General features: G+C 40.3%; 1 protein-coding gene across 1 annotated transcript in view; it reads left to right on the top strand.

Moving 5' to 3' along the window:
- LOC128664505 (ADAMTS-like protein 3) overlaps nt 1–23,773 on the top strand; it is a gene marked incomplete at its 5' end in the record, with an annotated part of 417,110 nt that overhangs the window by 167,649 nt on the left and 225,688 nt on the right. Inside the window, 2 exons of the mRNA XM_053719326.1 lie at nt 5,109–5,398; nt 19,511–19,640. Coding sequence (XP_053575301.1) covers nt 5,109–5,398; nt 19,511–19,640 — 420 coding nt within the window. The remainder of the gene's footprint in view (nt 1–5,108; nt 5,399–19,510; nt 19,641–23,773) is intronic.

Raw genomic sequence — 23,773 nt, 5'->3', positions numbered from 1 at the left:
AAGATGACTTCGCCCGGATAGAAGACCTCTTCAGCGCCTCTTTGAAGATGACATCGGCCGGATCGAAGACTTCTTCAGCGCCGCCTGGATGATGACTTCATCGGATGGAAGATTTCTTCAGCGCCGCTTGGAGGATTAACTTCTTCCGTTCCGGATGCCCTCTTCAGTTCCATCGGTGGCTCGGCTGAGTGAAGACGATTCAAGGTAGGATGATCTTCAGGGGATTAGTGTTAGGTTTTTGTAAGGGGGGTTTGGGTTAGATTAGGGGTATGTGGGTGGTGGGTTTTAATGTTGGGGGGGGGGGGGGTTGTATTTTTATTTTACAGGCAAAAGAGCTGAACTTTTTGGGGCATGCCCCCACAAATGGCCCTTTTAAGGGCTGGTAAGGTAAAAGAGCTTTGAAATTTATGTAATTTAGAATAGGGTAGGGATTTTTTTTATTTTGGGGGGGGTTTGTTATTTTATTAGGGGGCTTAGATTAGGTGTAAGTAGCTTAAAATTGTTGTAATATTTTTAACATGTTTGTAACTTAATTTTTTATTTTTTGTAACTTAGCTTTTTTAATTTTTTGTACTTTAGTTAGTTTATGTAATTGTATTTCATTGTAGTTCTTTGTAGGTAGTTTATTTAGTTAATTTAATGATAGTGTAGTATTAGGTTTAATTGTAACTTAAGTTAGGATTTATTTTACAGGTAATTTTGTATTTCTTTTAGCTAGGTAGTTATTAAATAGTTAATAACTATTTAATAACTATTCTAACTAGCTAAAATAAATACAAAGTTACCTGTAAAATAAATATAAATCCTAAAATAGCTATAATATAATTATTAATTACATTGTAGCTATCTTAGGGTTTATTTTACAGGTAAGTATTTATTTTTAAATAGGAATAATTTATTAAAGTATAGTGTAGTGTTAGGTGTAATTGTAACTTAGGTTAGGATTTATTTCACAGGTACATTTCTCTTTATTTTAGCTAGGTAAGCTATTAAATAGTTAATAACTATTTAATAGTTATTGTACATGGTTAAAATAAATTGAAAGGTACCTGTAAAATAAAAATAAATCCTAAGATAGCTAGAATATAATTATTATTTATATTGTAGCTATATTAGGGTTTATTTTAAAGGTAAGTATTTAGTTTTAAATAGGATTCATTTAGTTAATAAGAGTTAATTTATTTAGATTTATTTAATTAATATTTAAGTTAGGGGGGCGTTATGGTTAGGGTTAGACTTAGGTTTAGGGGTTAATCATTTTATTACAGTGGCGGCGGTGTAGTGGGGGGCAGGATAGGGGTTAATAAATTTATTATAGGTTGCGGCGGGTTCATAGAGCGGCGGTTTAGGGGTTAAACTATTTATTTAGTTGCGGAGAGGTGCGGGATCAGCAGGATAGGGGTTAATAATTTTATAATAGAGGGCGACGGTATAGGGGGGGCAGGATAGGGGTTACTAGGTATAATGTAGGTGGCAGCAGTGTCCGGGAGCGGCGGTTTAGGGGTTAATACATTTATAAGAGTTGCGGCAGGGTCTAGGAGCGGCGGTTTAGGGGTTAATACATTTATAAGAGTTGCGGCAGGGTCTAGGAGCGGCGGTTTAGGGGTTAGTAACTTTATTTAGTTGCGGGGGGCTCCGGGGGCGCCGGTATAGGGGGCAGAACAGTGCAGTTTAGTGTGAGTGCTTAGTGACAGGCTAGCAATAAAGCTGGGAAAAAGCCGAAGGGCAGCGAGATCGGATGAGTGATAACTGTCACAGTCCGCTGCTCATCGCCCCGCGGCTTTTTGACAGCTTTATTTGATAACTTAGGCGAACGTATTCAAGGTCCGCGGCGGCGAAGGTAGGCGAGCTTAGGCGGACGTATTGGGCCGGCGAAGCCAGAAAAGTAGACGGCTTGATAACTAGCCCCCTACATCTGGTATTTTGGGGCTTGGTTAAGAGTCTGAAAATCAGCACAAAGTTATTACAAAATAAGCAGAACTATACATTGTTACAAAAACACTCCCAGATGGGCTATATAAATGGATCGTCTACAAAACATGTATGCAAAAAAATCTAGTGTACAATGTACAGAAAAGTCATTAAGTAAATTTACACTTTTAAGCTAAAATGTTCTCTTTTATCAATTTCCATTTTTTTTACCTATTTAATTACACAATTTTCCTTTCCTGCCTTGGAGAACAGCAAGATATTACTGTGTAGTTCATCACATAGCTTAATTTCAGCTCACAGCTTAAGAGAATTGAATTACACAGATTTTGATTCCAGTTTGCTCCATTGTAATCCTTGAACAAGATTTTATCTATCCAGATCTGCTGCTTTGTGAGCGGTATACAAAAAACTCTGCTAGTTTCCAAAGCACTAACCTGAACATTGCCAAACCAGCCTCGTGCAAGATAAATAGCTTGGCCTTTGTGGTCTACCACGGCTAGTGTCCTACATTTATATTAATGTTGAACATTCAGAGGGCTTTTTTATTGGCAGAATATAATGTGACTTACTTGAAATAATGAGCCAAGAAAAATCTGAGCCTGACCCTTTTTGTTTTTAGTTGTGGAATGTGATGACAGTTGAAACCCATCATGATTTTAAATGACCACACTCCCGGGCCCTCTATGTTATAAGTATAAATTTCAGCTTTTCAACAATGTAATGTGTTATTTCTCAGACGGTATGTTTCTTAGCTAACATATATTTATATATATAGAGGTGTAACACTGATCCAGAAGATATTTGATACTTAGCTGATCAGATGACTTTTTTCATAATGTATTCTAGATTTAAAGGGGCATTCTAGTCATTTTCAACAGCACAGCCAGCAGTAGTGCAAGATTAAACAGCAGAATTGTTATTGTTTAACAAGATAGATAATCCCTTTATTACCCATTCCCCAGTTTTGCATAACCAATACTGCTTTATTAATATATGTTTTACCTCTGTGATTACCTTGTACCTAAGCCTCTACAGACTGCCACCTTATCTCGCTGCCTTTGACAGACATGCAGTTTAGCCAATCAGTGCAGATTCCTAAATAACTCCACGGGAGTGAGCACAATGTTATCTAATATGACACACATGAACTAGTACAGTCTAACTGAAAAACTTTCAAAATGCTCTGAGCTAAGAGGTGGTTTTCAATGGTTTAGAAATCAGTTTGAGCCTACCTAGGGTTAGCTTTTCAAAAATATCACCAAGGGAACAAAGAAAATTTGGTGATAAAAGTAAATTGGAAAGTTGTTTAAAATTGCATGTCCTATCTGAATCATGAAAGTTTAAATTTGACTAGACTTTCCCTTTAAACCAGCACTACTTCATTAGGCATCCTAGAGTAATTCCACTGCCTTCTTAATAGATTAATTCTACTGCCCACAGATTAGCACAGTATTTTAATATTGTGTATGTATGTATGTGTATATATATATATATATATATATATATATTAGCAGTATACTGTTAGCATAGTAGCATAGTAGTATATACTATATCGTATGTACGTCTACCTGCTAGTCTCTCATTCCTTTCTCACTGGAAATATGCACGTGTAGCTAGTGCACAATGGACAGAATCTGAGCCGTCCACTCTATTGCATGTGGGGACCAGTCAACACAGTAGATTTGCATAATCAACAAATGCAAGATAACAAGACAATGCAATATCACTTAGTCTGAACTTTAAATGAGTAGTAGATTATTTTTCTGACAATTTTAAAAGTTATGTCTTTTTCCACTCCCCCTGTACCATATGACAGCCATCAGCCATTCACAAACGCATACACACTTATTCTTGCACATGCTCAGTAGGAGCTGGTGACTCAAAAAGTTTAAATATAAAAAGACTGTGCACATTTTGTTAATGGAAGTAAATTGGATAGTTGTTTAATATGGCATGCTCCATCTGAATAATGAAAGTTTAATTTTGATTGAGTGTCCCTTTAACCATAGCTGTCTTCCGTGCTCTTTGCCAGATATATAGCAAATACTGTAGGTAGCATTTTAATATAAAGCTTTTTAATGAATCCTTGCTACCGTGTCTTGGACCCAAAGCACAGCATCAGATATTATAATTTATTGTTTTGCTGTTTTATTATGTATGTGTGAAGTAAGAGAATCAGTGCTTGTAGGTTTAGCTCCGCTGTGTAATACAAAAAGAAGCTAATAGTACTGACTCCCACAGCCAAACAGCAGCAGTGCGTTCAGCCCTACAGGCACAAGCAACTCAAGTCTTGAGAGGGTCATGGTTAATAAGAAACTCTCTGTAATTGTATAACCTTGTGTACATCGTCTGTACTGCTCCCTATCAGATCAATTAAAAGTAAGGTGTATATTAATATGTCACATAGATTACATTGTTCGCTTAATGCAGAGGACAAGTTGTACATATGGATGAACAGCTTGTGCCAGCGGTTGACATGTGAATATGTTATGTCAGTACATGTTTTGGTGTAACCTTAGAATGCTTAGTGCGCTTCACACCGCTACTTGCAGTGCTGTATCACTGAACCCTGAGGCACCTGCTGCTATAGGAAACCAGCTTTTTGCTACCGTGTCACAGCACTTCTAGAAAGGATCTCACAAGTGCACTAATCACAGAGTAACATCTGATGGGTGCTGGAGTTTAGGCAACAAAAAACATCCATTTTAAGGGTCTTCGAAAATGTCACCAAATAAACTATTTTAGGATAATAAAAGTAAGTGTTTAAATATGATAGTTTGCTAATTTATAATACTTTAATAGTGATGCTTGCTTAACAAATATTTTTTCTAAAATGTATTCAAATGGAACTTTTAATCATGTCCCTTTAATTTTCTTAAAAGCATGTAAAGCTCATAACATCAGCAATTAAGCAATGCATTGCAAATTCAGTTTCTAAAACTTATTTAACACTGTCATTTTGTGAGCACGATTTAAAAGGTTTTGCAAATCAAGAGCAGTTAATAGATTCACCTCTTAAAAAGCCACATAGAATCCATGTTCATGTTTTTACTCTGTTGCCCCCAATTAGATGTAAATGAACTTGTGCGTCAACCGTTCACTGTGTAGAATGTTGCATTCAGGTCATTTTGTATAGAAGCAATAGTGATTATTTCCTAATTCATATTTTTATTTAGGTTTATTCCAGGTGCATGGTCATCCTGCAGTGTCACCTGTGGCCATGGAAAACAAGTGAGGGAGGTAAAATGTCGTATTCTGCTTGCATTCACTCAAGCCGAGCTGGAATTGCCTGATGAAGAATGTGAAGAGGATAAACCGGGCACAGAAAGAACATGCCATCTACAACCGTGTGGGGCCGACCATGTGACTCACACAGCAGAACCTTCAGTGCATGGTGGGGAAGCCAATGGAATTTATGACTGGGAATATATAGGGTTTACAGCCTGCTCCAGCTCATGTTCAGGAGGTATTTATTTACTGTCTATTTACAGTTGTTTTGTACCCCTGCTGTGCATCTCAAGAGAAAAAGCCAGCATGCCTGTGCCCAAGTTTAAAGGGACAGTCTACTCCAAAAATGTTATTGTTTAAAAAGATAGATAATCATTTTGTTACACACTCCCCAGTTTTGCTTAACTAACACTGTTAAATTAATACACTTTTTTTCCTCTGTGATTACCTTTTATCTAAGCTTCTGCAGACTGCCCCCTTATTGCAGTTCTTTTGACAGACTTGTATTTTAGCCAATCATTAGTGACTGATAAATAAGTGTTATCTATATGGCACATATGAACTATATATATATATATATATATATATATATATATATATATATATATATATATATACAGTATCTCACCAAAAGTGAGTACACCCCTCACATTTTTGTATATATTTTATTATATCTTTTCATGTGACAACACTGAAGAAATGACACTTTGCTACAATGTAAACTAATGAGTGTAGAACCTGTATAACAGTGTTAATTTTCCAGCACTGCCTTAACCCTCTTGGGCATGGAGTTCACCAGAGCTTCACAGGTTGCCACTGGAGTCCTCTTCCACTCCTCCATGACAACATCACAGAGCTGGTGGATGCTAGAGACCTTACGTTCCCCCAGCTTCTTTTTGAGGATGCCCAACTGATGCTCAATAGGGTTTAGGACTGGAGACATGCTTGGCCAGTCCATCACCTTTACCTTCAGCTTCTTTAGCAAGGCAGTGGTCGTCTTGGAGGTGTTTTTGGTGTCGTTATCATGTTGGAATACTGCCCTGCGGCCCAGTCTCCGAAGGGAGGGGATCATGCTTTGCTTCAGTATGTCACAGTACATATTGGCATTCATGGTTCCCTCAATGAACTGTAGCTCCCCAGTGCCGGCAGCACTAATGCAGGCACAGACCATAATACTCCCACCACCATGCTTGACTGTAAGCAAGACACACTTGTCTTTGTACTCCTCACCTGGTTGCCGCCACACACACTTGACACCATCTGAACTAAATAAGTTTATCTTGGTCTCATCGGACCACAGGACATGGTTCCAGTAATCCATGTCCTTAGTCTGCTTGCCTTCAGCAAACTGTTTGCGGGTTTTTTTGTGCATCATCTTTAGAAGAGGCTTCCTTCTGGGATGACAGCAATGCAGACCAATTTGATGCAGTGTGCGGCGTATGGTCTTAGCACTGATAGGCTGACCCCCCCACACATTCAACCTCTGCAGCTATGCTGGCAGCACTCATACATCTATTTCCAAAAGACAACCTCTGGATATGACGCTGAGCACATGCATTTAACTTCTTTGGACGACAATGGGGAGGCCTGTTCTGAGTGGAACCTGTCCTGTGAAACCACTGTATGGTCTTGCCCACCGTGCTGCCGCTCAGTTTCAGGGTCTTGGCAATCTTCATATAGCCTAGGCCATCTTTATGTAGAACAACAATTCTTTTTTTTCAGATCCTCAGAAAGTTCTCTGCCATGAGGTGCCATGTTAAACTTCCAGTGACCAGTCTGAGAGAGTGTGAGAGCAAAAACACCAAATTTAACACCTGCTCCCCATTCACACCTGAGACGTTGTAACACTAATGAGTCACATGACACCGGGGAGGGAAAATGTCTAATTGGGCCCAATTTGGACATTTCCACTTAGGGGTGTACTCACTTTTGATGCCAATGGTTTAGACATTAATGGCTGTGTGTTGAGTTATTTTGAGGGGATAGCAAATTTACACTGTTATACAGGCTGTACACGCACTACTTTACATTGTAGAAAAGTGTAATTTTTTTAAGTGTTGTCCCATGAAAAGATATAATAAAATTTCTCCAACATTGGTGTGTCCGGTCCACGGCGTCATCCATTACTTGTGGGATATTCTCCTCCCCTACAGGGAAAGGCAAGGAGAGCACACAGCAAGAGCTGTCCATATAGCTCCCCCTCTGGCTCCGCCCCCCAGTCATTCTCCTTGCCGCTCTGAACAAGTAGCATCTCCTCGGGGATGGTGAGGAGTTTGTGGTGTTAGTTGTAGTTTTTTATTTCTTCTATCAAGAGTTTGTTATTTTAAAATAGTGCTGGTATGTACTATTTACTCTGAAACAGAAAGAGATGAAGAGTTCTGTTTAAAAGAGGAGTATGATTTTAGCAGCAGTAACTAAAATCGATTGCTGTTCCCACACAGGACTGTTGAGATGAGAGAACTTCAGTTGGGGGGAACAGTTTGCAGACTTTTCTGCTCAAGGTATGACTAGCCATTTTCTAACAAGACTGTGTAATGCTGGAAGGCTGTCATTTTTCCCTCATGGGGATTGGTAAGCCATTTTCTTAGACTTAGAAAGAATAAAGGGCTTATTATGGGCTATTAACTGGTGGACACTCTTTAGGGCTAAATCTATTGTTTATTTAAGTTTTTATTTAAAGTTTGAAGTGGATTTCACACTTTTATTATTGGGGAACGTTTTTTATCGCCAGGCACTAGTTAAGACACCTTCCCAGTCAGGAAGGGCCTTTCTCTGTATTAGGCAGAGCCTCATTTTCACGCCATTATTGCGCAGTTTCTTTAAGTACAGTGCATACAGATGCATGTGAGAGGGTCTGGTGTCCACTGAAAACGTTTCTAGAAGGCTTGAAATACCCCCCTGGGATAGTTGAAGTCACAACAAAGGCTGTGGCTGGGACTGTAGTGGGGTTAAAATTGCAAACGGCTCCGGTTTCCACATTTTAAGGGTTTTATATATATCGGGTGCAATACTTTGAATACATTAAGACACTGTGGTGAAAATTTGGTAAAGATTGGATAATTCCTTCATAGTTTTTCACATATTCAGTAATAAAGTGTGCCCTGTTTAACATTTAAAGAGACAGTAACGGTTTTGTTTTAAAACGGTTTTTGTACTTTATTAACCAGTTTAAGCCTGTTTAACATGTCTGTACCTTCAGATAGATCATGTTCTGTATGTATGGAAGCCAATGTGGCTCCCCCTTCAAATATATGTGATAATTGTGCCATAGCGTCCAAACACAGTAAGGACAGTATTGTCACAAATAGTAAGGTTGCCCAGGATGATTCCTCAGATGAAGGAAGTAGAGATAGTTCTACATCTTCTCCTTCTGTGTCTATACCAGTTATGCCCGTGCAGACAACCCCTAGTACTTCTAGCGCGCCAATGCTTGTTACTATGCAACAATTGACGGCAGTAATGGATAACTCCATAGCTAATATTTTATCCAAAATGCCAGCATTTCAGAGAAAGCGCGATTGCTCTGTTTTAAACACTGTAGAGCAGGAGGGCGCTGATGATAATTTTTCTGTCATACCCTCACACCAGTCTGAAGTGGCAGTGAGGGAGGGTTTGTCAGATGGAGAAATTTCTGATACAGGAAGAATTTCTCAGCAGGCAGAACCTGATGTTGTGGCATTTAAATTTAAATCAGAGCATCTCCGCGCATTACTTAGGGAGGTTCTATCTACTCTGGATGATTGTGACAATCTGGTCATCCCAGAAAACTTGTGCAAGATGGACAAGCTCCTAGAGGTCCCGGTGCACCCTGATGCCTTTCCGATACCTAAACGGGTGGCGGACATAGTGAATATGGAGTGGGAGAAGCCAGGCATACCTTTTGTCCCTCCTCCTATATTTAAGAAATTGTTCCCTATGGTCGACCCCAGGAAGGACATATGGCAAACAGTCCCTAAGGTCGAGGGGGCGGTTTCTACACTAGCCAAACGCACGACCATTCCCATTGAGGACAATTGTGCTTTCAAAGATCCTATGGATAAAAAATTGGAGGGTTTGCTTAAAAAGTTTTTTGTACAGCAAGGTTACCTCCTTCAACCTATTTCGTGCATTATTCCTGTCACTACAGCGGCGTGGTTCTGGTTCGAGGAACTGAAAAAGTCGCTCAGTAGGGAGACTCCGCATGAGGAAGTCATGGAAAGAATTCACGCACTTAAGTTAGCTAATTCCTTTATTTTAGACGCCGCTTTGCAGTTAGCGAGATTAGCAGCGAAAAATTCAGGGTTTGCAATTGTGGCGCGCAGAGCGCTCTGGCTAAAGTCTTGGTTGGCGGATGTATCTTCCAAGACAAAATTGCTTAATATCCCTTTCAAAGGTAAGACCCTTTTTGGGCCAGAATTGAAAGAAATTATTTCAGACATCACTGGGGGAAAGGGCCATGCCCTCCCACAGGATAGGCCTTTCAAGGCTAAGAATAAGTCCAATTTTCGTTCCTTTCGCAATTTCAGGAACGGACCGGCTTCTAACTCGGCAGCCTCTAGACAAGAGGGTAACGCTTCCCAGACTAAACCAGCTTGGAAACCAATGCAAGGCTGGAATAAGGGTAAACAGGCCAAGAAGCCTGCTGCTGCTACCAAGACAGCATGAAGGGGTAGCCCCCGATCCGGGACTGGATCTAGTAGGGGGCAGACTTTCTCTTTGCTCAGGCTTGGGCAAGAGATGTTCAGGATCCCTGGACACTAGAAATAGTCTCTCAGGGTTATCTTCTAGAATTCAAGGAACTACCCCCAAGGGGAAGGTACCACATTTCTCACTTATCTTCAAACCAAATAAGTAGACAGGCATTCTTACATTGTGTAGAAGACCTGTTAAAGATGAGAGTGATACACCCAGTTCCAACTGTGGAACAAGGTCAGGGGTTTTTACTCAAATCTGTTTGTAGTTCCCAAAAAAGAGGGAACTTTCAGACTAATTCTGGATTTAAAAATTCTAAACAAATTTCTCAGAGTTCCATCGTTCAAAATGGAAACCATTCGAACAATTTTACCTACAATCCAGGAGGGTCAATATATGACTACCGTGGATTTAAAGGATGCGTATCTACATATTCCTATCCACAAAGATCATCATCAGTTCCTAAGGTTCGCCTTTCTGGACAAACATTATCAGTTTGTGGCTCTCCCATTCGGACTAGCCACTGCTCCCAGAATTTTCACAAAGGTGCTCGGGTCCCTTCTAGCGGTTCTAAGACCAAGGGGCATTGCAGTGGCACCTTATCTGGACGACATTCTAATTCAAGCGTCGTCTCTTTCCAAGGCAAAGGCTCATACAGACATTGTTCTAGCCTTTCTCGGATCTCACGGGTGGAAGGTGAACGTAGAAAAGAGTTCCCTGTCTCCGTCGACAAGAGTTCCCTTTTTGGGAACAATAATAGATTCTTTTGAAATGAAGATCTTCCTGACAGAAGTCAGAAAGTCAAAGCTTCTAAACGCTTGTCAAGTTCTTCTCTCTATTCTGCAGCCTTCCATAGCTCAGTGCATGGAAGTAGTAGGGTTGATGGTTGCAGCAATGGACATAGTTCCTTTTGCTCGAATTCATCTAAGACCATTACAACTGTGCATGCTCCAGTAGACAGGATCACCTGTCTCAGGGAATGAGTTTCTGCAGACCAAAGTGGGTAATTGTCACGACCGACGCCAGTCTATCAGGCTGGGGCGCGGTCTGGGATTCCCTGAAAACTCAGGGTTTATGGTCTCGGGAAGAGTCTCTTCTCCCGATCAACATCCTGGAACTGAGAGCGATATTCAATGCTCTCCGGGCTTGGCCTCATTTAGTGAAGGCCGGATACATAAGATTCCAGTCAGATAACATGACGACTGTAGCTTACATCAACCATCAGGGAGTAACAAGGAGTTCCTTGGCGATGAGAGAGGTATCCAAGATCATCAAATGGGCGGAGGATCACTCCGGCCACCTATCTGCAATCCACATCCCAGGAGTAGACAACTGGGAGGCGGATTATCTGAGTCATCAGATTTTCTATCCGGGGGAGTGGGAACTCCACCCGGAGGTGTTTGCCCAGTTGACTCAATTATGGGGCATTCCAGACATGGATCTGATGGCGTCTCATCAGAACTTCAAGGTTCCTTGCTACGGGTCCAGATCCAGGGATCCCAAGGCCACTCTAGTGGATGCATTAGTGGCGCCTTGGTCGTTCAACCTAGCTTATGCGTTTCCACCGTTCCCTCTCCTTCCCAGGCTTGTAGCCAGGATCAAACAGGAGAAGGCCTCTGTGATTCTGATAGCTCCTGCGTGGCCGCGCAGGACTTGGTATGCAGACCTGGTGAATATGTCATCGGCTCCACCATGGAAGCTACCTTTGAGACAGGATCTTCTAGTACAAGGTCCATTCGAACATCCAAATCTAATTTCTCTGCAGCTGACTGCTTGGAAATTGAACGTTTGATTTTATCCAAGCGTGGGTTTTCAGATTCAGTGATAGATACTCTGGTCCAAGCCAGAAAACCTGTGTCTAGAGAGATTTACCATAAAATATGGAAAAGATATATCTGTTGGTGTGAATCCAAGGGATTCTCCTGGAGTAAGATTAAAATTCCTAAGATCCTCTCCTTTCTCCAAGAAGGTTTGGATAAGGGATTGTCAACGAGTTCTCTAAAAGGACAGATTTCTGCTTTATCTGTCTTGTTATACAAACGACTGGCAGCTGTGCCAGAGGTACAAGCTTTTGTACATGCTTTGGTCAGAATCAAACCTGTTTACAGACCCTTGACTCCTCCTTGGAGTCTAAATTTAGTTGTTTCAGTTCTTCAGGGGGTTCCGTTTGAACCCTTACATTCCATAGATATCAAGTTGCTATCTTGGAAAGTTCTGTTTTTGGTTGCTATTTCTTCTGCTAGAAGAGTTTCTGAATTATCTGCTTTGCAGTGTGATCCACCCTATCTGGTGTTCCATTCAGATAAGGTTATTTTGCGTACCAAGCCAGGTTTTCTTCCAAAAGTTGTTTCCAACAAGAATTTTAACCAGGAAATAGTTGTTCCTTCTCTGTGCCCGAATCCAGTTTCAAAGAAGGAACGTTTGTTACACAATTTACATGTAGTCCGTGCTTTAAAGTTCTATTTAGAAGCAACAAAGAATTTTAGACAAACCTCATCCTTGTTTGTCGTTTACTCTGGTAAGAGGAGAGGACAAAAGGCTATTGCTACCTCTCTTTCTTTCTGGCTGAAAAGCATTATCCAATTGGCTTATGAGACTGCCAGACGGCAGCCTCCTGAACGAATCCCAGCTCACTCCACTAGGGCTGTGGCTTCAACATGGGCCTTCAAGAACGAGGCTTCTGTTAATCAGATATGTAAGGCAGCGACTTGGTCTTCTCTGCACACTTTTGCCAAATTTTACAAATTTGATATTTTTGCTTCTTCGGAGGCTGTTTTTGGGAGAAAGGTTTTGCAAGCCGTGGTGCCTTCTGTTTAGGTAACCTGATTTGCTCCCTCCCTTCATCCGTGTCCTAAAGCTTTGGTATTGGTTCCCACAAGTAATGGATGACGCCGTGGACCGGGCACACCAATGTTGGAGAAAACAGAATTTATGCTTACCTGATAAATTACTTTCTCCAACGGTGTGTCCGGTCCACGGCCCGCCCTGGTTTTTTAATCAGGTTTGAAAATTTTTTCTTTTTCTTTATACACTACAGTCACCACGGCACCCTATAGTTTCTCCTTTTTCTCCTAACCGTCGGTCGAATGACTGGGGGGCGGAGCCAGAGGGGTAGCTATATGGACAGCTCTTGCTGTGTGCTCTCCTTGCCTTTCCCTGTAGGGGAGGAGAATATCCCACACGTAATGGATGACGCCGTGGACCGGACACACCGTTGGAGAAAGTAATTTATCAGGTAAGCATAAATTCTGTTATTTACAAAAATGGGAGGGGTGTACTCACTTTTGTGAGATACTGTATATATATATATATATATATATATTAAACATTTGCATTCATAGGTTTTGGATGCACACGAATGCAGACGAATGAAGCCACTAACAGCATTCGTCTCTTTTCGGATCCGGATTTCTTCTTGTGAAAAGGCAACAAACTAATATCTGTGTAAATTACAGATCTTAGTGTGTCGTCCTTTCATAAGAATAAATCCAACCCCCGAAAATAGCCGAATGACGCAAGAGGTCGCCTTCTTCCACATTTGTGTGCATTTGAAACATTAAATGAACGTGTCTAATATATATAACATATTATATGTTTTTAGGTTCACTGAGGTGGGCCATGTTTGGGCATTTGTCAAAGGACCTAGAAAAGTTATGCCATCTTTTAACTTGTTTTCATTAAAGATATACTTTTTATGCAAAGTCCATTGAGTGGCGTTTTTCACTTTGGCATATATATATATATATATATATATACACACATACATACATACAGGTGGCCGATTTAATTTGCGCCATTTCAGAATAACAATTTTCAGTCATGTGACTGCTATTGAAAAGTATTGGAAAGCAGTGCACTAATTAAAATAGCCAGTAGGTGGAGCTGTTCACTTGTGTTGAAGCAAAGTAATGCAAGCTTAGCAGACTGAAATTGATCTGTGTACACAGAGCAGACCAGACCTATCGATCAACAAGATCTAGCATCCACTTCCCTATTATCTTCCTGTCCAGCTGCTTGAGATGAGGGTGCCTAACTGCCTATTAATCACTCCAAATTGAAATGCATAGAATAGGTGCAGACCCAATATTATCTAACATGCTAACAATGCAGAGAACTGTTTGCAGAAAAATGCAAGTAAAAAAATGTTTTTGTTCATTAAACTTAGTTTGATGATGATACAATCTGTTGTGTAATTATTTTATTAGGTGATGTTTAGCAAATGTTTTTGTTCATTAAACTTAGTTTGATGATGATACAATCTATATAATTAGGTTTATAATGCTGTTTAGCATTTGCAGTCTTCATTTCAAAGCTTTAAAAATAATGTATTAGATGTTACTTATGACAATTTTGAGAGGGGCCTGGAACCTAACCCCCTCACTTCCCATTAACTTACATTATAAACTGGGTTTCAATTTATAATGGTTTCGATTTACAACCATTCCTTCTGGAACCTAACCACGGCATAAACTGAGGGCTACCTGTATATATATTCTTCATAAATGGAAAGAGTCTACAACTGCATTCATTACTTTTGGGAATTCACCACCTGGAGGAGGCAAAGACACCACCAGGAGGAGGCAAAGACACCCCAGCCAAGGGCTTAAATACCCCTCCCACTTCCCTCATCCCCCAGTCATTCTTTGCCTTTTGTCCCAGGAGGTTGGCAGAGTGTCCGAAATTTTGATAGTCTCTTATGGAGGGTAGTACTCTTCAGCATGGGACTGGGGTTTTAAGTAGTCCTGTCAGTCTCTCCGTGAGAGCATGGGTGAAAGTTAGAGTCCGGAGCTGCAGGGAGAGTCTTTCTGCGAAACCATACCGACTCATATTAACAGCTCCACAAGCAATCAACGTTGACGAGTTTTGCTGCCTGCTTCTTCTCTCAAGTCCATGGCAGAGGCAAAGCTATGATCTGTCACACTTGAAGGGCCGTGTTCCTGTTCCATGGCGTAGATTCTGGTAAGATCTTTTCATTTTACTTTCGTCATGATTGTATTGTTATACTAATGCTTTCCTGAGAGGCTACTACATTTCGGGACTAACGATAACTCAGGGTCTCCAATGGGGCTCCTTTGTGTCTTGGAATCAAGGGTTAATATCTCCTGAGGGGGTTATTGAACAGGTTTTTTTTTTAAATCATGTTTGTTATGTGATTCGACCTGCTTATGTGTAGTGTTACTTAGGCTCATGGCTTGTGGAACATAACGGCCTTGGGAAATGATGTGGCCTTTACGATCTGGTGCACTTTTTCTGGACTGTACGGTTCACCTGGTGACCGGGCGTGGTTACGTTTTGGCTCTCCATTTCCGCATTCCTGACCGGAAAAATTCTGGTCCGCTGGTGTCTGGTTTATAGGAAATGGTGAGTGCCCCAGCCATTGGGGGTGTCAGGTGCCATTTACATTTTCTACTTTGGTCCATTTTTTGTATCCAATACCCGGTTATGGAGTATTCTGATATTGTGGAGGCGGAAGTCTCTAGTTCAGATTCTGCTTCTTGTAATGAATTGGCCCGGATGATACAGGCCTATCAGAATGCCGTTTTAGAGTGCTCAATTCCTCGGGATCGGGGAATCAAGGGGCTGCTGAGCCGTCCACCTCTGGGGGTTCTGTCCCTCGAGTGGCGAGTTCCCTACCACCATCTTTTACTATGCATGCAGGTAACCTAGATTTTGCTTATCCTTCTCTGGAAGGTGGCTTGTTCCCTCCAGAGGTTATGGCACATCTGCAACTCCCAGAAGTGTGCTTACGATATTGTACATGTTCTGTTAACCGGGGCTCCTCAGGCATGGGATGGCCTGGTCCTGTTCAGCTCTCTGGGGGAATGACTGTCCCTGAGGCTTTAGGGGGTCAACCTTCGGGGCTGGGGTCATCTTTTGCTCTGGCAAAGGTATGCTGTTATAGACTGGCGTGCCTTTGTGTCCTACTGAGACACGTTTTGGTGTTGTTGAAGGATCCCATCCTTAATGGACCTGGGAATTGTCATTCTTTTCCTTCGAATGACTAGCAGAATTAGATATAAGAGGATGATGTAATCTTCTTATAGTTTTGTTTCTTAGAGTATCCCTTTCCAGTTCTGAGCTTGGAAGAACAAGATCCTTGTTGGGCTGGTCCTGCGGATGTGTCTGTTCTTCTTGGGTGATAGCCTACGGGTTGCCTTAGCTTTTATTTTAATCCAGTTAGGATGATTTTTTATTTGTTTTTAGCTCAGGTTTATTATATATTTCCTTCTGGAATTTTTTGTCTGGAATCGATACTCGCGAATTTGATTGCACTGTTTACTTCTACGGAAGTTTGTTCTGGTGTGTGGACATGTTTAGTCCTATATTTGTCCGTCTGGCTGGTCCTGATTGGGTTCAGATCCTTCTGTCTTGCGTTCTTTTTCAGACAAGTGGCGCCTGTTCTGCCGGCTGGTCCGGGTAGGGCTCTGAGTGCTTCACATTATTATTTGTGTTATTTCTTGCTTTTATTTTACAAGTTTCAGCTAAGCATTTGGAGAGGACCTGAGGGTCACTGAGGCATGGGGGATTGGTTTATTTGCTTTTCAGACTGGTCGACTGGGACTCAGTGAGGTTCCGCTGCGACACACTCCGTTGTTTTCCGATATTTCGTTGGAACTTAGAGTGTTTCCTTCTCTACGTGGGTTGAAGGCTTGGAGGTCTTAGGGCCTCCTTGCCATTGGTTTCTGGCAGTTTTGCCCTTCAGAGGCTCTTTGGAATTGTCCTTTTTTGGTCTGGTTCCTTTTGAAGTTCTCTTCCTTCGGGGCAAGATTTCTGGACTTTGTACATTTCCCCTTGTCTCCTCCGAGCTTCACTTAGGGGGGGGTTCTACCGGGATTTGGGATGCTCTGCATTCCTTTTCCTTGGGTGTGGTCCTCTGGTTACATACCCTGAGAAATATATGGAAACTAGCCTTTTGTTCTACTCGTTCTTCGGGTGACTTTGTCCTCAATGTTCTCCCTTGGTTTCTAGAGCCTTTGGCGTGCTTCTGTCATGCCCTAGCTCCTTTTTGGAGTGTCAGACTCCTGCAAGGGGTATTCTCCTCCATTTGTGTTGGGATTTATGAGTGAGTATTGTTCCGGTTATTCCCCTGTGAGGTCTAAATCTCGGGGTGTTTGTGTTCCCTGGGGCCTGGGCCGATAGTTTTTGGTTTTTGTTTGGGATCGTTCTGGATGTCTGAAGCCTTAGATCCTGTGGCTGGTTCGGAGTGCTCCAGTTTTTCCAAGGGACATAGGCTAGGGTCTAAGGACTGGCTTGTTGAGCCTGTTAGCAGTTTGGTCAGGGTTTTTGTTGCGCTTTTGGATACGCTCCTTATGGCTTGCCTTGTCCTTTAAACGATGTATGCTCCCCTTCAGGGGGAGTTCTTCTGTGTTCCTCAGGACGTCTGGATGATTTTATTCAGCTTTTGTTTTCATCAGACTATGGCTCACGTCTTGTGAGCATGTGTGCTTTCCTTATATATGCTCTCCCTTTGGGGGGTAGTTTGTCCTCCTATGGAGGAGGAATTTTTCTCTCTCTGGAGGGTCATTTTCCTGTCCTCTGTGCAGGAGGTTGGAACAGGTGTTTTTATCCTGTGAAGGAGAGCAGCCTGCTCTTCTGGGGTTGTTCTGTTTCATCTGTGGAGCTTGAAGTCTCCATGTTGAGACTGTCAAAGAGTGTATTGCCTTCCTTTTTTCTCAAGACTGGTTAGGGTCTCTGTGAGCTTAGCTCAGTTCTAGGGGTTCCTTATTTTTAATTGGAATGTGTTGCTCCCTATTTGGGGTCCCTTTGGGAATCCTTGATTTTTTCTTCCATGTTTTCTCCCTTTTTAGAGTTTACGGTAGTTGATCCCTTTCTCTGGTAAAGGGTGTGTTGTTGGGGACTGACTGCTGGGCGACGGCATCTCCAGGAGGCGTGTTGGCTCAGTCGTGTCCTTTCTGCGGTCTCTAGCAAGGCTTATGGTCTATCTATGGGTCAGTGTCCTTGGGGCCTTTTCCTTTTTGTCAAAGGTTTCCTCGTCTTTGGACGAAGCTGGGTTTTTGTGGGTAGGGATTGTAGGCCTGGTGCCCTCAGAATGGGCTTCCTTTTGTACCCTCCCGTTTTAGCATTCAGTGTCCTCTATAGCTTGAGTATTGTTTTCTCAAAAGTAATGAATGCAGCTGTGGACTCTTTCCAATAATGAAGAAAAACTTCTTAATCTTCTTTTCTTTCTTTCTTCAGATGGAAAGAGTCCACAGCTCCCCGCCCGGATTTCTGTGGGGCGTCCGTTATTTCTATTCTTCTGGAACATTACCCTAATGTTTCTTCTACTGTTCCTTGTTCCTCGGCAGAATGACTGGGGGATGAGGGAAGTGGGAGGGGTATTTAAGCCTCTGTCTGGGGTGTCTTTGTCTCCTCCTGGTGGCCAGGTTCTGAATTCCCAAAAGTAATGAATGCAGCTGTGGACTCTTTCCATCTGAAGAAAAGAAAATGATCAGGTAATCATAATTTAATATATACTAGATATCTCCATTTTTCCATTTTTTATTGAACTTCAGTTCAAATCCATTAAGTAATGTGAGACATTGCAAAGATAAGTGGAAAACTACTAAAGGTTAAAGTAACAAGTTTAGGTTACCAAAAACTGAAAAGCAATATATGTAGATCATTATGACCTTTAAAGTGTAGGTTTAACCTTTAGAGTAATTGGAAAGAAAACCAGGGTGTCCATGAACACAGCTTCCTACACCATCAAACTGGAGGAAACGCTGACAGGAAGAGGTCTGGCAGACCCAAAGTGACAACAGAATCAGAAGACACGTTCCTGAGAGTCAACAGCTTTTGTAATAGGCGGCTCACAGCACAATAGCTTCAAGCTGTTTCACTTTCAACTTTGAAGAGAAGACTTCGAGCTGCAGATTTGAGAGATCAAGTAGCTAAGAAGAAAGATGCAGCTAAATGGTAAAATAAGAAAAGAAGGCTTCCTTGGGCCATGAAGAAACACCAGTGAAATACTGAAGACCCAAAGAAGGTCTATGCACCAATGAATCAAAATTTGAAATGTTCAGTTCATGACTCAAGGTTTTTGTATGGCAACAAGTAGACAAAAGGATAGCTTCTCATTGTGTGACACCAACTGTCAGACATGGAGGAGGAAGCATGATGGTCTGGGACTTTGATGGATCCAAAGTCAACAACTTGTACAGAGTTAGTGGCACCCTGAACCAAAAAGACAACCACACTATTTTGCAACGCCATGCAGTACACTCTGGTATACGTCTTTTTGGTCAGGGGCTAATCCTACAGCATGACAATGACCTAAAGCATATGTCCAGGCTATGTCAAAACTACCTTATTCAGCTGTTATATCTGCAAAAGGTGGCTACTTTGATGTATATTTAATTTGGTTAAACATAACGATTCCATGATTTCTTTTTTCTAATGTATTTCTTTTTTTTTTTTTCTTTTTATTTCATCTCTGATTGTTCATTTGTTCTATGCTTTAATTTCATTAAAACATTAAACTGCATACATTTCAATAAAAGCTGGAAAATGGAGTTGCTCTTAAACGTTTGACCCGTAGTGCATATATATAAAATTCTATAGATAGATAGATATATTGAGAGATAGATAATAAAAAAGGGATGATGCATGCAGTTTGCTGTAATATTTTTGGAGTCGTCTATGCCATTTTCACCAGCCTATTACTGTTCTTTATAACCAGGAATACAAGAAGCGATAGCAGTGTGTCTACACGTACAGACAAAGCAACCAGTGAATAACACTCTCTGCGATAGCTCCATGCGCCCTCCTGCAATGACCAGAGCCTGCAACACCAAACTTTGTCCTCCAAGGTACTGTTGAAATAAGGAAACAGTAAAATATGAAAAATATTTGAAGGTACTAATTTGTTAGCACGTTTACTCTAGGAGTTAATCACAATCTATTGTTTGATCTGGCTGCAGATGTCAATGTAGTCACAATCAGCCATTTCAATTTTTTATTTGAGATAATTGTTTCATTATCAGTTTGCTGAAAAGCGACTTTATACTTAACATGTCAGTTGTGTTTTGGCTGATCACAACACATAGGGGTCAATTTACCAAATGTCGGGTGGACATGATTCGCTATAGTTAACCATGTCTGCCCGACATCGCTAATTGCCGACAGCATATGCTGTTGGCATTTAACATTGCACAAGCATTTCTTGTGAAATGCTTGTGCAAAGCTGCCCCCTGCACATAGGCCAATCGGCCGCTAGCAGGGGGTTTCAATCATCCTGATCCTTGTGGCGGACAAGTTAAGGAGCTACGGTCTTACGACCACTGCTTCTTAACTTCTGTTTCCGGGGAGCCGGAAACTTCACACGGAGAAAACAACATCTGCTGCTTATTAAATCTCCCCCATAGTCTTTATAATTATCTACAAAATAACTTTTACTAGAATAAATTTTGCTAATGGAAGTATACTGGCAAAATGCTTCTATTTAAAACTGAAATGCACCCATGCAGATGTCAGTTCTGACCTTCTTATCCCTTTAACTTTTAATGGTAAATTCTAATAATTGACAAAAGTAGTAAGTAGAATAAAATGAATTATAGCTACAGTAAAAGTCCAAATTAAACTTAAATGAACTGAATAGAGCACATCATTTTAAACAACTCTTCAATTTACGTCTAATTACAATTTAGCTTAATTCTCTTGGAAACATTTGTTTTTGTAAATGGTATGCTCTGTCTGAATTACAAAAGAAAAGCTTTGGGTTTCATATTCTTTCTAATCCTAGGTAAGCTTAGGAGTGTGCACATGTATTTAGTTATCTGGCAGCAGTGTTTGCAACATTGTTTATAGTAATGATATACATTGTTGCAAACACTGCTGAAGTAGACTGCTAAAGACACCTGCATGCTCATAAATTCCTTATAAGTCTGAATTATGAACATTTAAATTTGACTTTACTGTCCCTTTAAGATAACACAGTCTGAAAAGGATGTTTTTTCTCTACATAGTGATTTGGAGAAATTGTTAGACTGGGCAGGCAAGTGACATATGAGATTCAATTTAGCTGAATGTGTTATGTATTTTGGCAGCAAAAATAAACACTGCAAATTATACTCTAAGAGCCAGATTACAAGTTGAGCAGTAACTGCTAGAAGTAAGCTGTTTGTGTGCTTCGAGTTGCTCTCGTATTACAAATTGAAAGTAAACGGTTTTCACTCACACGCTAACCTGATGCGTGTCTAAATCCGAACTTAGAATATTGCCCGCACGATAACGTATTCCCCCATAGAAGTCAATGGGCACCCTACTTGCGAGCAAGCATGACTGCATATTCTGAAGTGCGCTAACCCAACATGAAAATATGAATATTTCACATTCCAATGTTCCTTTACATAGCAGAATATGTTCTATTTATTCATAAGTACATATTTCTACATATATCTGATGGTATTTTGGTACAATATATATACAGTGAGTGGGTGCACACTTATCCCAGGAATTATTCAAGGTGCAAACAGTCATATACTATTATTTAACAAAAGAAAAAGAGAGAAGACAACCACAATTATGCGTGGGTATCAAAGAATGACAAGGTTGCACACTAAAATCCTCATTAGAGGAAAAGCGTTTATTTAATCTTAATGTAGGTCATCAAACGGACTCCACTCACCCATCCCAAGTGCAGAAAAACATATGTTATAACATATAATGAAAAACAACAATTTCTGCAACATTCAAAGGAGAGAGCATATGTCCCGCTCATCTAACCGGCAACTTCAAACTAGGAGTCGACACAAACTTGGAAATAGCAACCGACAGCAAGGATTTGTTGTGGAAACACGCCCCATGTCATGAGAGTATTGGTCCGTTGCTGCATTATCGGTCATCCATGAAGTATGAGCGGTGAGACGATATAGAAATTAAATGCAATGCGAGTACTGTTTGTCCTACACTGAACAGTGTTTCACCATCTACAGCTGTGCTTGAGCGTGTTCTATACACTAAGTGCTCAAAGTGATACAAATGGTGATGTTTCGGTCTGTGATTTAACTAAGGATCGCTACATGCAACCTTGTTTTTCTTTCATTCCGCATTTGTAATTTGCAAGTGTCAATTGGATACAAATAAGAGACTTGTTGCAGTTCGGCTGTTTGGCAGCGACGTGAGCGTGTTTTTTACACTTAGTGCTTACTAGGTCTGCTCTTGGTTCACGGACTTAAAGGGACATATGTTATCTAGATTGAATGTTGCCAAAATTGTTGTTTTTCATTATATGTTATAACATATGTTTTTTTGCACTTGGGATGGGTGAGTGGAGTCCGTTTGATGACCTACATTAAGATTAAATAAACGCTTTTTCTCTAATGAGGATTTTAGTGTGCAACCTTGTCATTCTTTGATACCCATGCATAATTGTGGTTGTCTTCTCTCTTTTTCTTTTGTTTAATATATATATACACCTATATATATATATATATATATATATATATATATATATATATATATATATATAGATATATACAGATACAGTATATATAGGAATATCTATTTATAAATACATAGAACATATTCTGCTATCTGCAGAACATTGGAATATGAAATATTTAAAGTAAATACAAAGTATAACGCATTTAAACTATTAAATATGAATATTGCATAGATCTGCTTTTATATGTTTTCCTACACTTGACTACAAAGGGCTCCAATGCACTTCTATATATGTTTATATATGTGTTCATATGTATTTGTGTGTTTATTGTGTATGAAGGGGTCAAGTCCAGCGGGAACGCATGGGAACAGAGTTCCTGCACTATTTTTGCACTGCTGCTGCTGGTGGGAGGAGCTGGAACACAGTCTGGTTAGAGGGATAGTGAGAACCTCTAGTAATGGGGAGTAACACTTCCTACAATACACTAAATGCAAGCCTGTCAGTGGTCCTGCTGTGTGATCACCCAGCACTGTGTGGTGCACATGGTGCTTAAATTTCTATGTGGCTTGCTCTGGGGTTATTTAGCTCCTCTCAGCAGAAATATGACTATTGCACCTTAAGTGAGTGAGACTCTGTTACAGAGGAGGAGTCTCAGGACCAAAGTCAACCATTCAACCCTTCATTGGATTTAATTTGCTTTTATTAACCAAGGTGTATAGATTATATACATATAAATACAGTGTGTGTGTATAAAACAATATCTATTGAGAGAGGGGTCGAAGTCTTGGTAAGTTCCCACACTATTTTTTGTAGGACTTGACCCCTGTGTGTATATGTCTGTAAATAAAAACATATATTCACATATGAAAACATAAATACATATGTACACACATATAAACATAAATATATATATGTATATATATATATATATATATATATATATATATATATATATATATATATATAAAAGCAAAGATGATGTACTCTCAGACTTTTCACAAATAAGTGTCAAATTTATTAGATGACGTTTCTGATCTACATAAGACCTTTCATTAGATCAAACAGTCTGTTTGATCTGATGAAAGGTCTTATGTAGATCTGAAACGTCATCTAATAAATTTGACACTTATTTGTGAAAAGCCTGAGAGTGCATCAACTTTGCTTCTATTCATCTCAATGCTGCACCCAGGTGGCTGACCCAGGAGGGAGGATTCGTTTTTCTACAGCTTATATATATATATATAATATATATATATATATATATATATATATATATATATATATACAGGTAGCCCTCAGTTTACGCCGGGGTTAGGTTCCAGAAGGAATGGTTGTAAATCGAAACCGTTGTAAATTGAAACCCAGTTTATAATGTAAGTCAATGGGAAGTGAGGGAGATAGGTTCCAGGCCCCTCTCAAAATTGTCATAATAACACCTAATACATTATTTTTAAAGCTTTGAAATGAAGACTTTAAATGCTAAACAGCATTATAAACCTAATAAAATAATCACACAACACAGAATATATAATTAAACTAAGTTAAATGAACAAAAAC

This window comes from Bombina bombina, chromosome 6 (assembly GCF_027579735.1).
Source record: "Bombina bombina isolate aBomBom1 chromosome 6, aBomBom1.pri, whole genome shotgun sequence".
Lineage (NCBI taxonomy): Eukaryota > Metazoa > Chordata > Amphibia > Anura > Bombinatoridae > Bombina > Bombina bombina.
The sequence above is the reverse complement of the archived record's forward strand: the minus strand, read 5'-3'. Positions and strand labels throughout refer to the sequence as shown.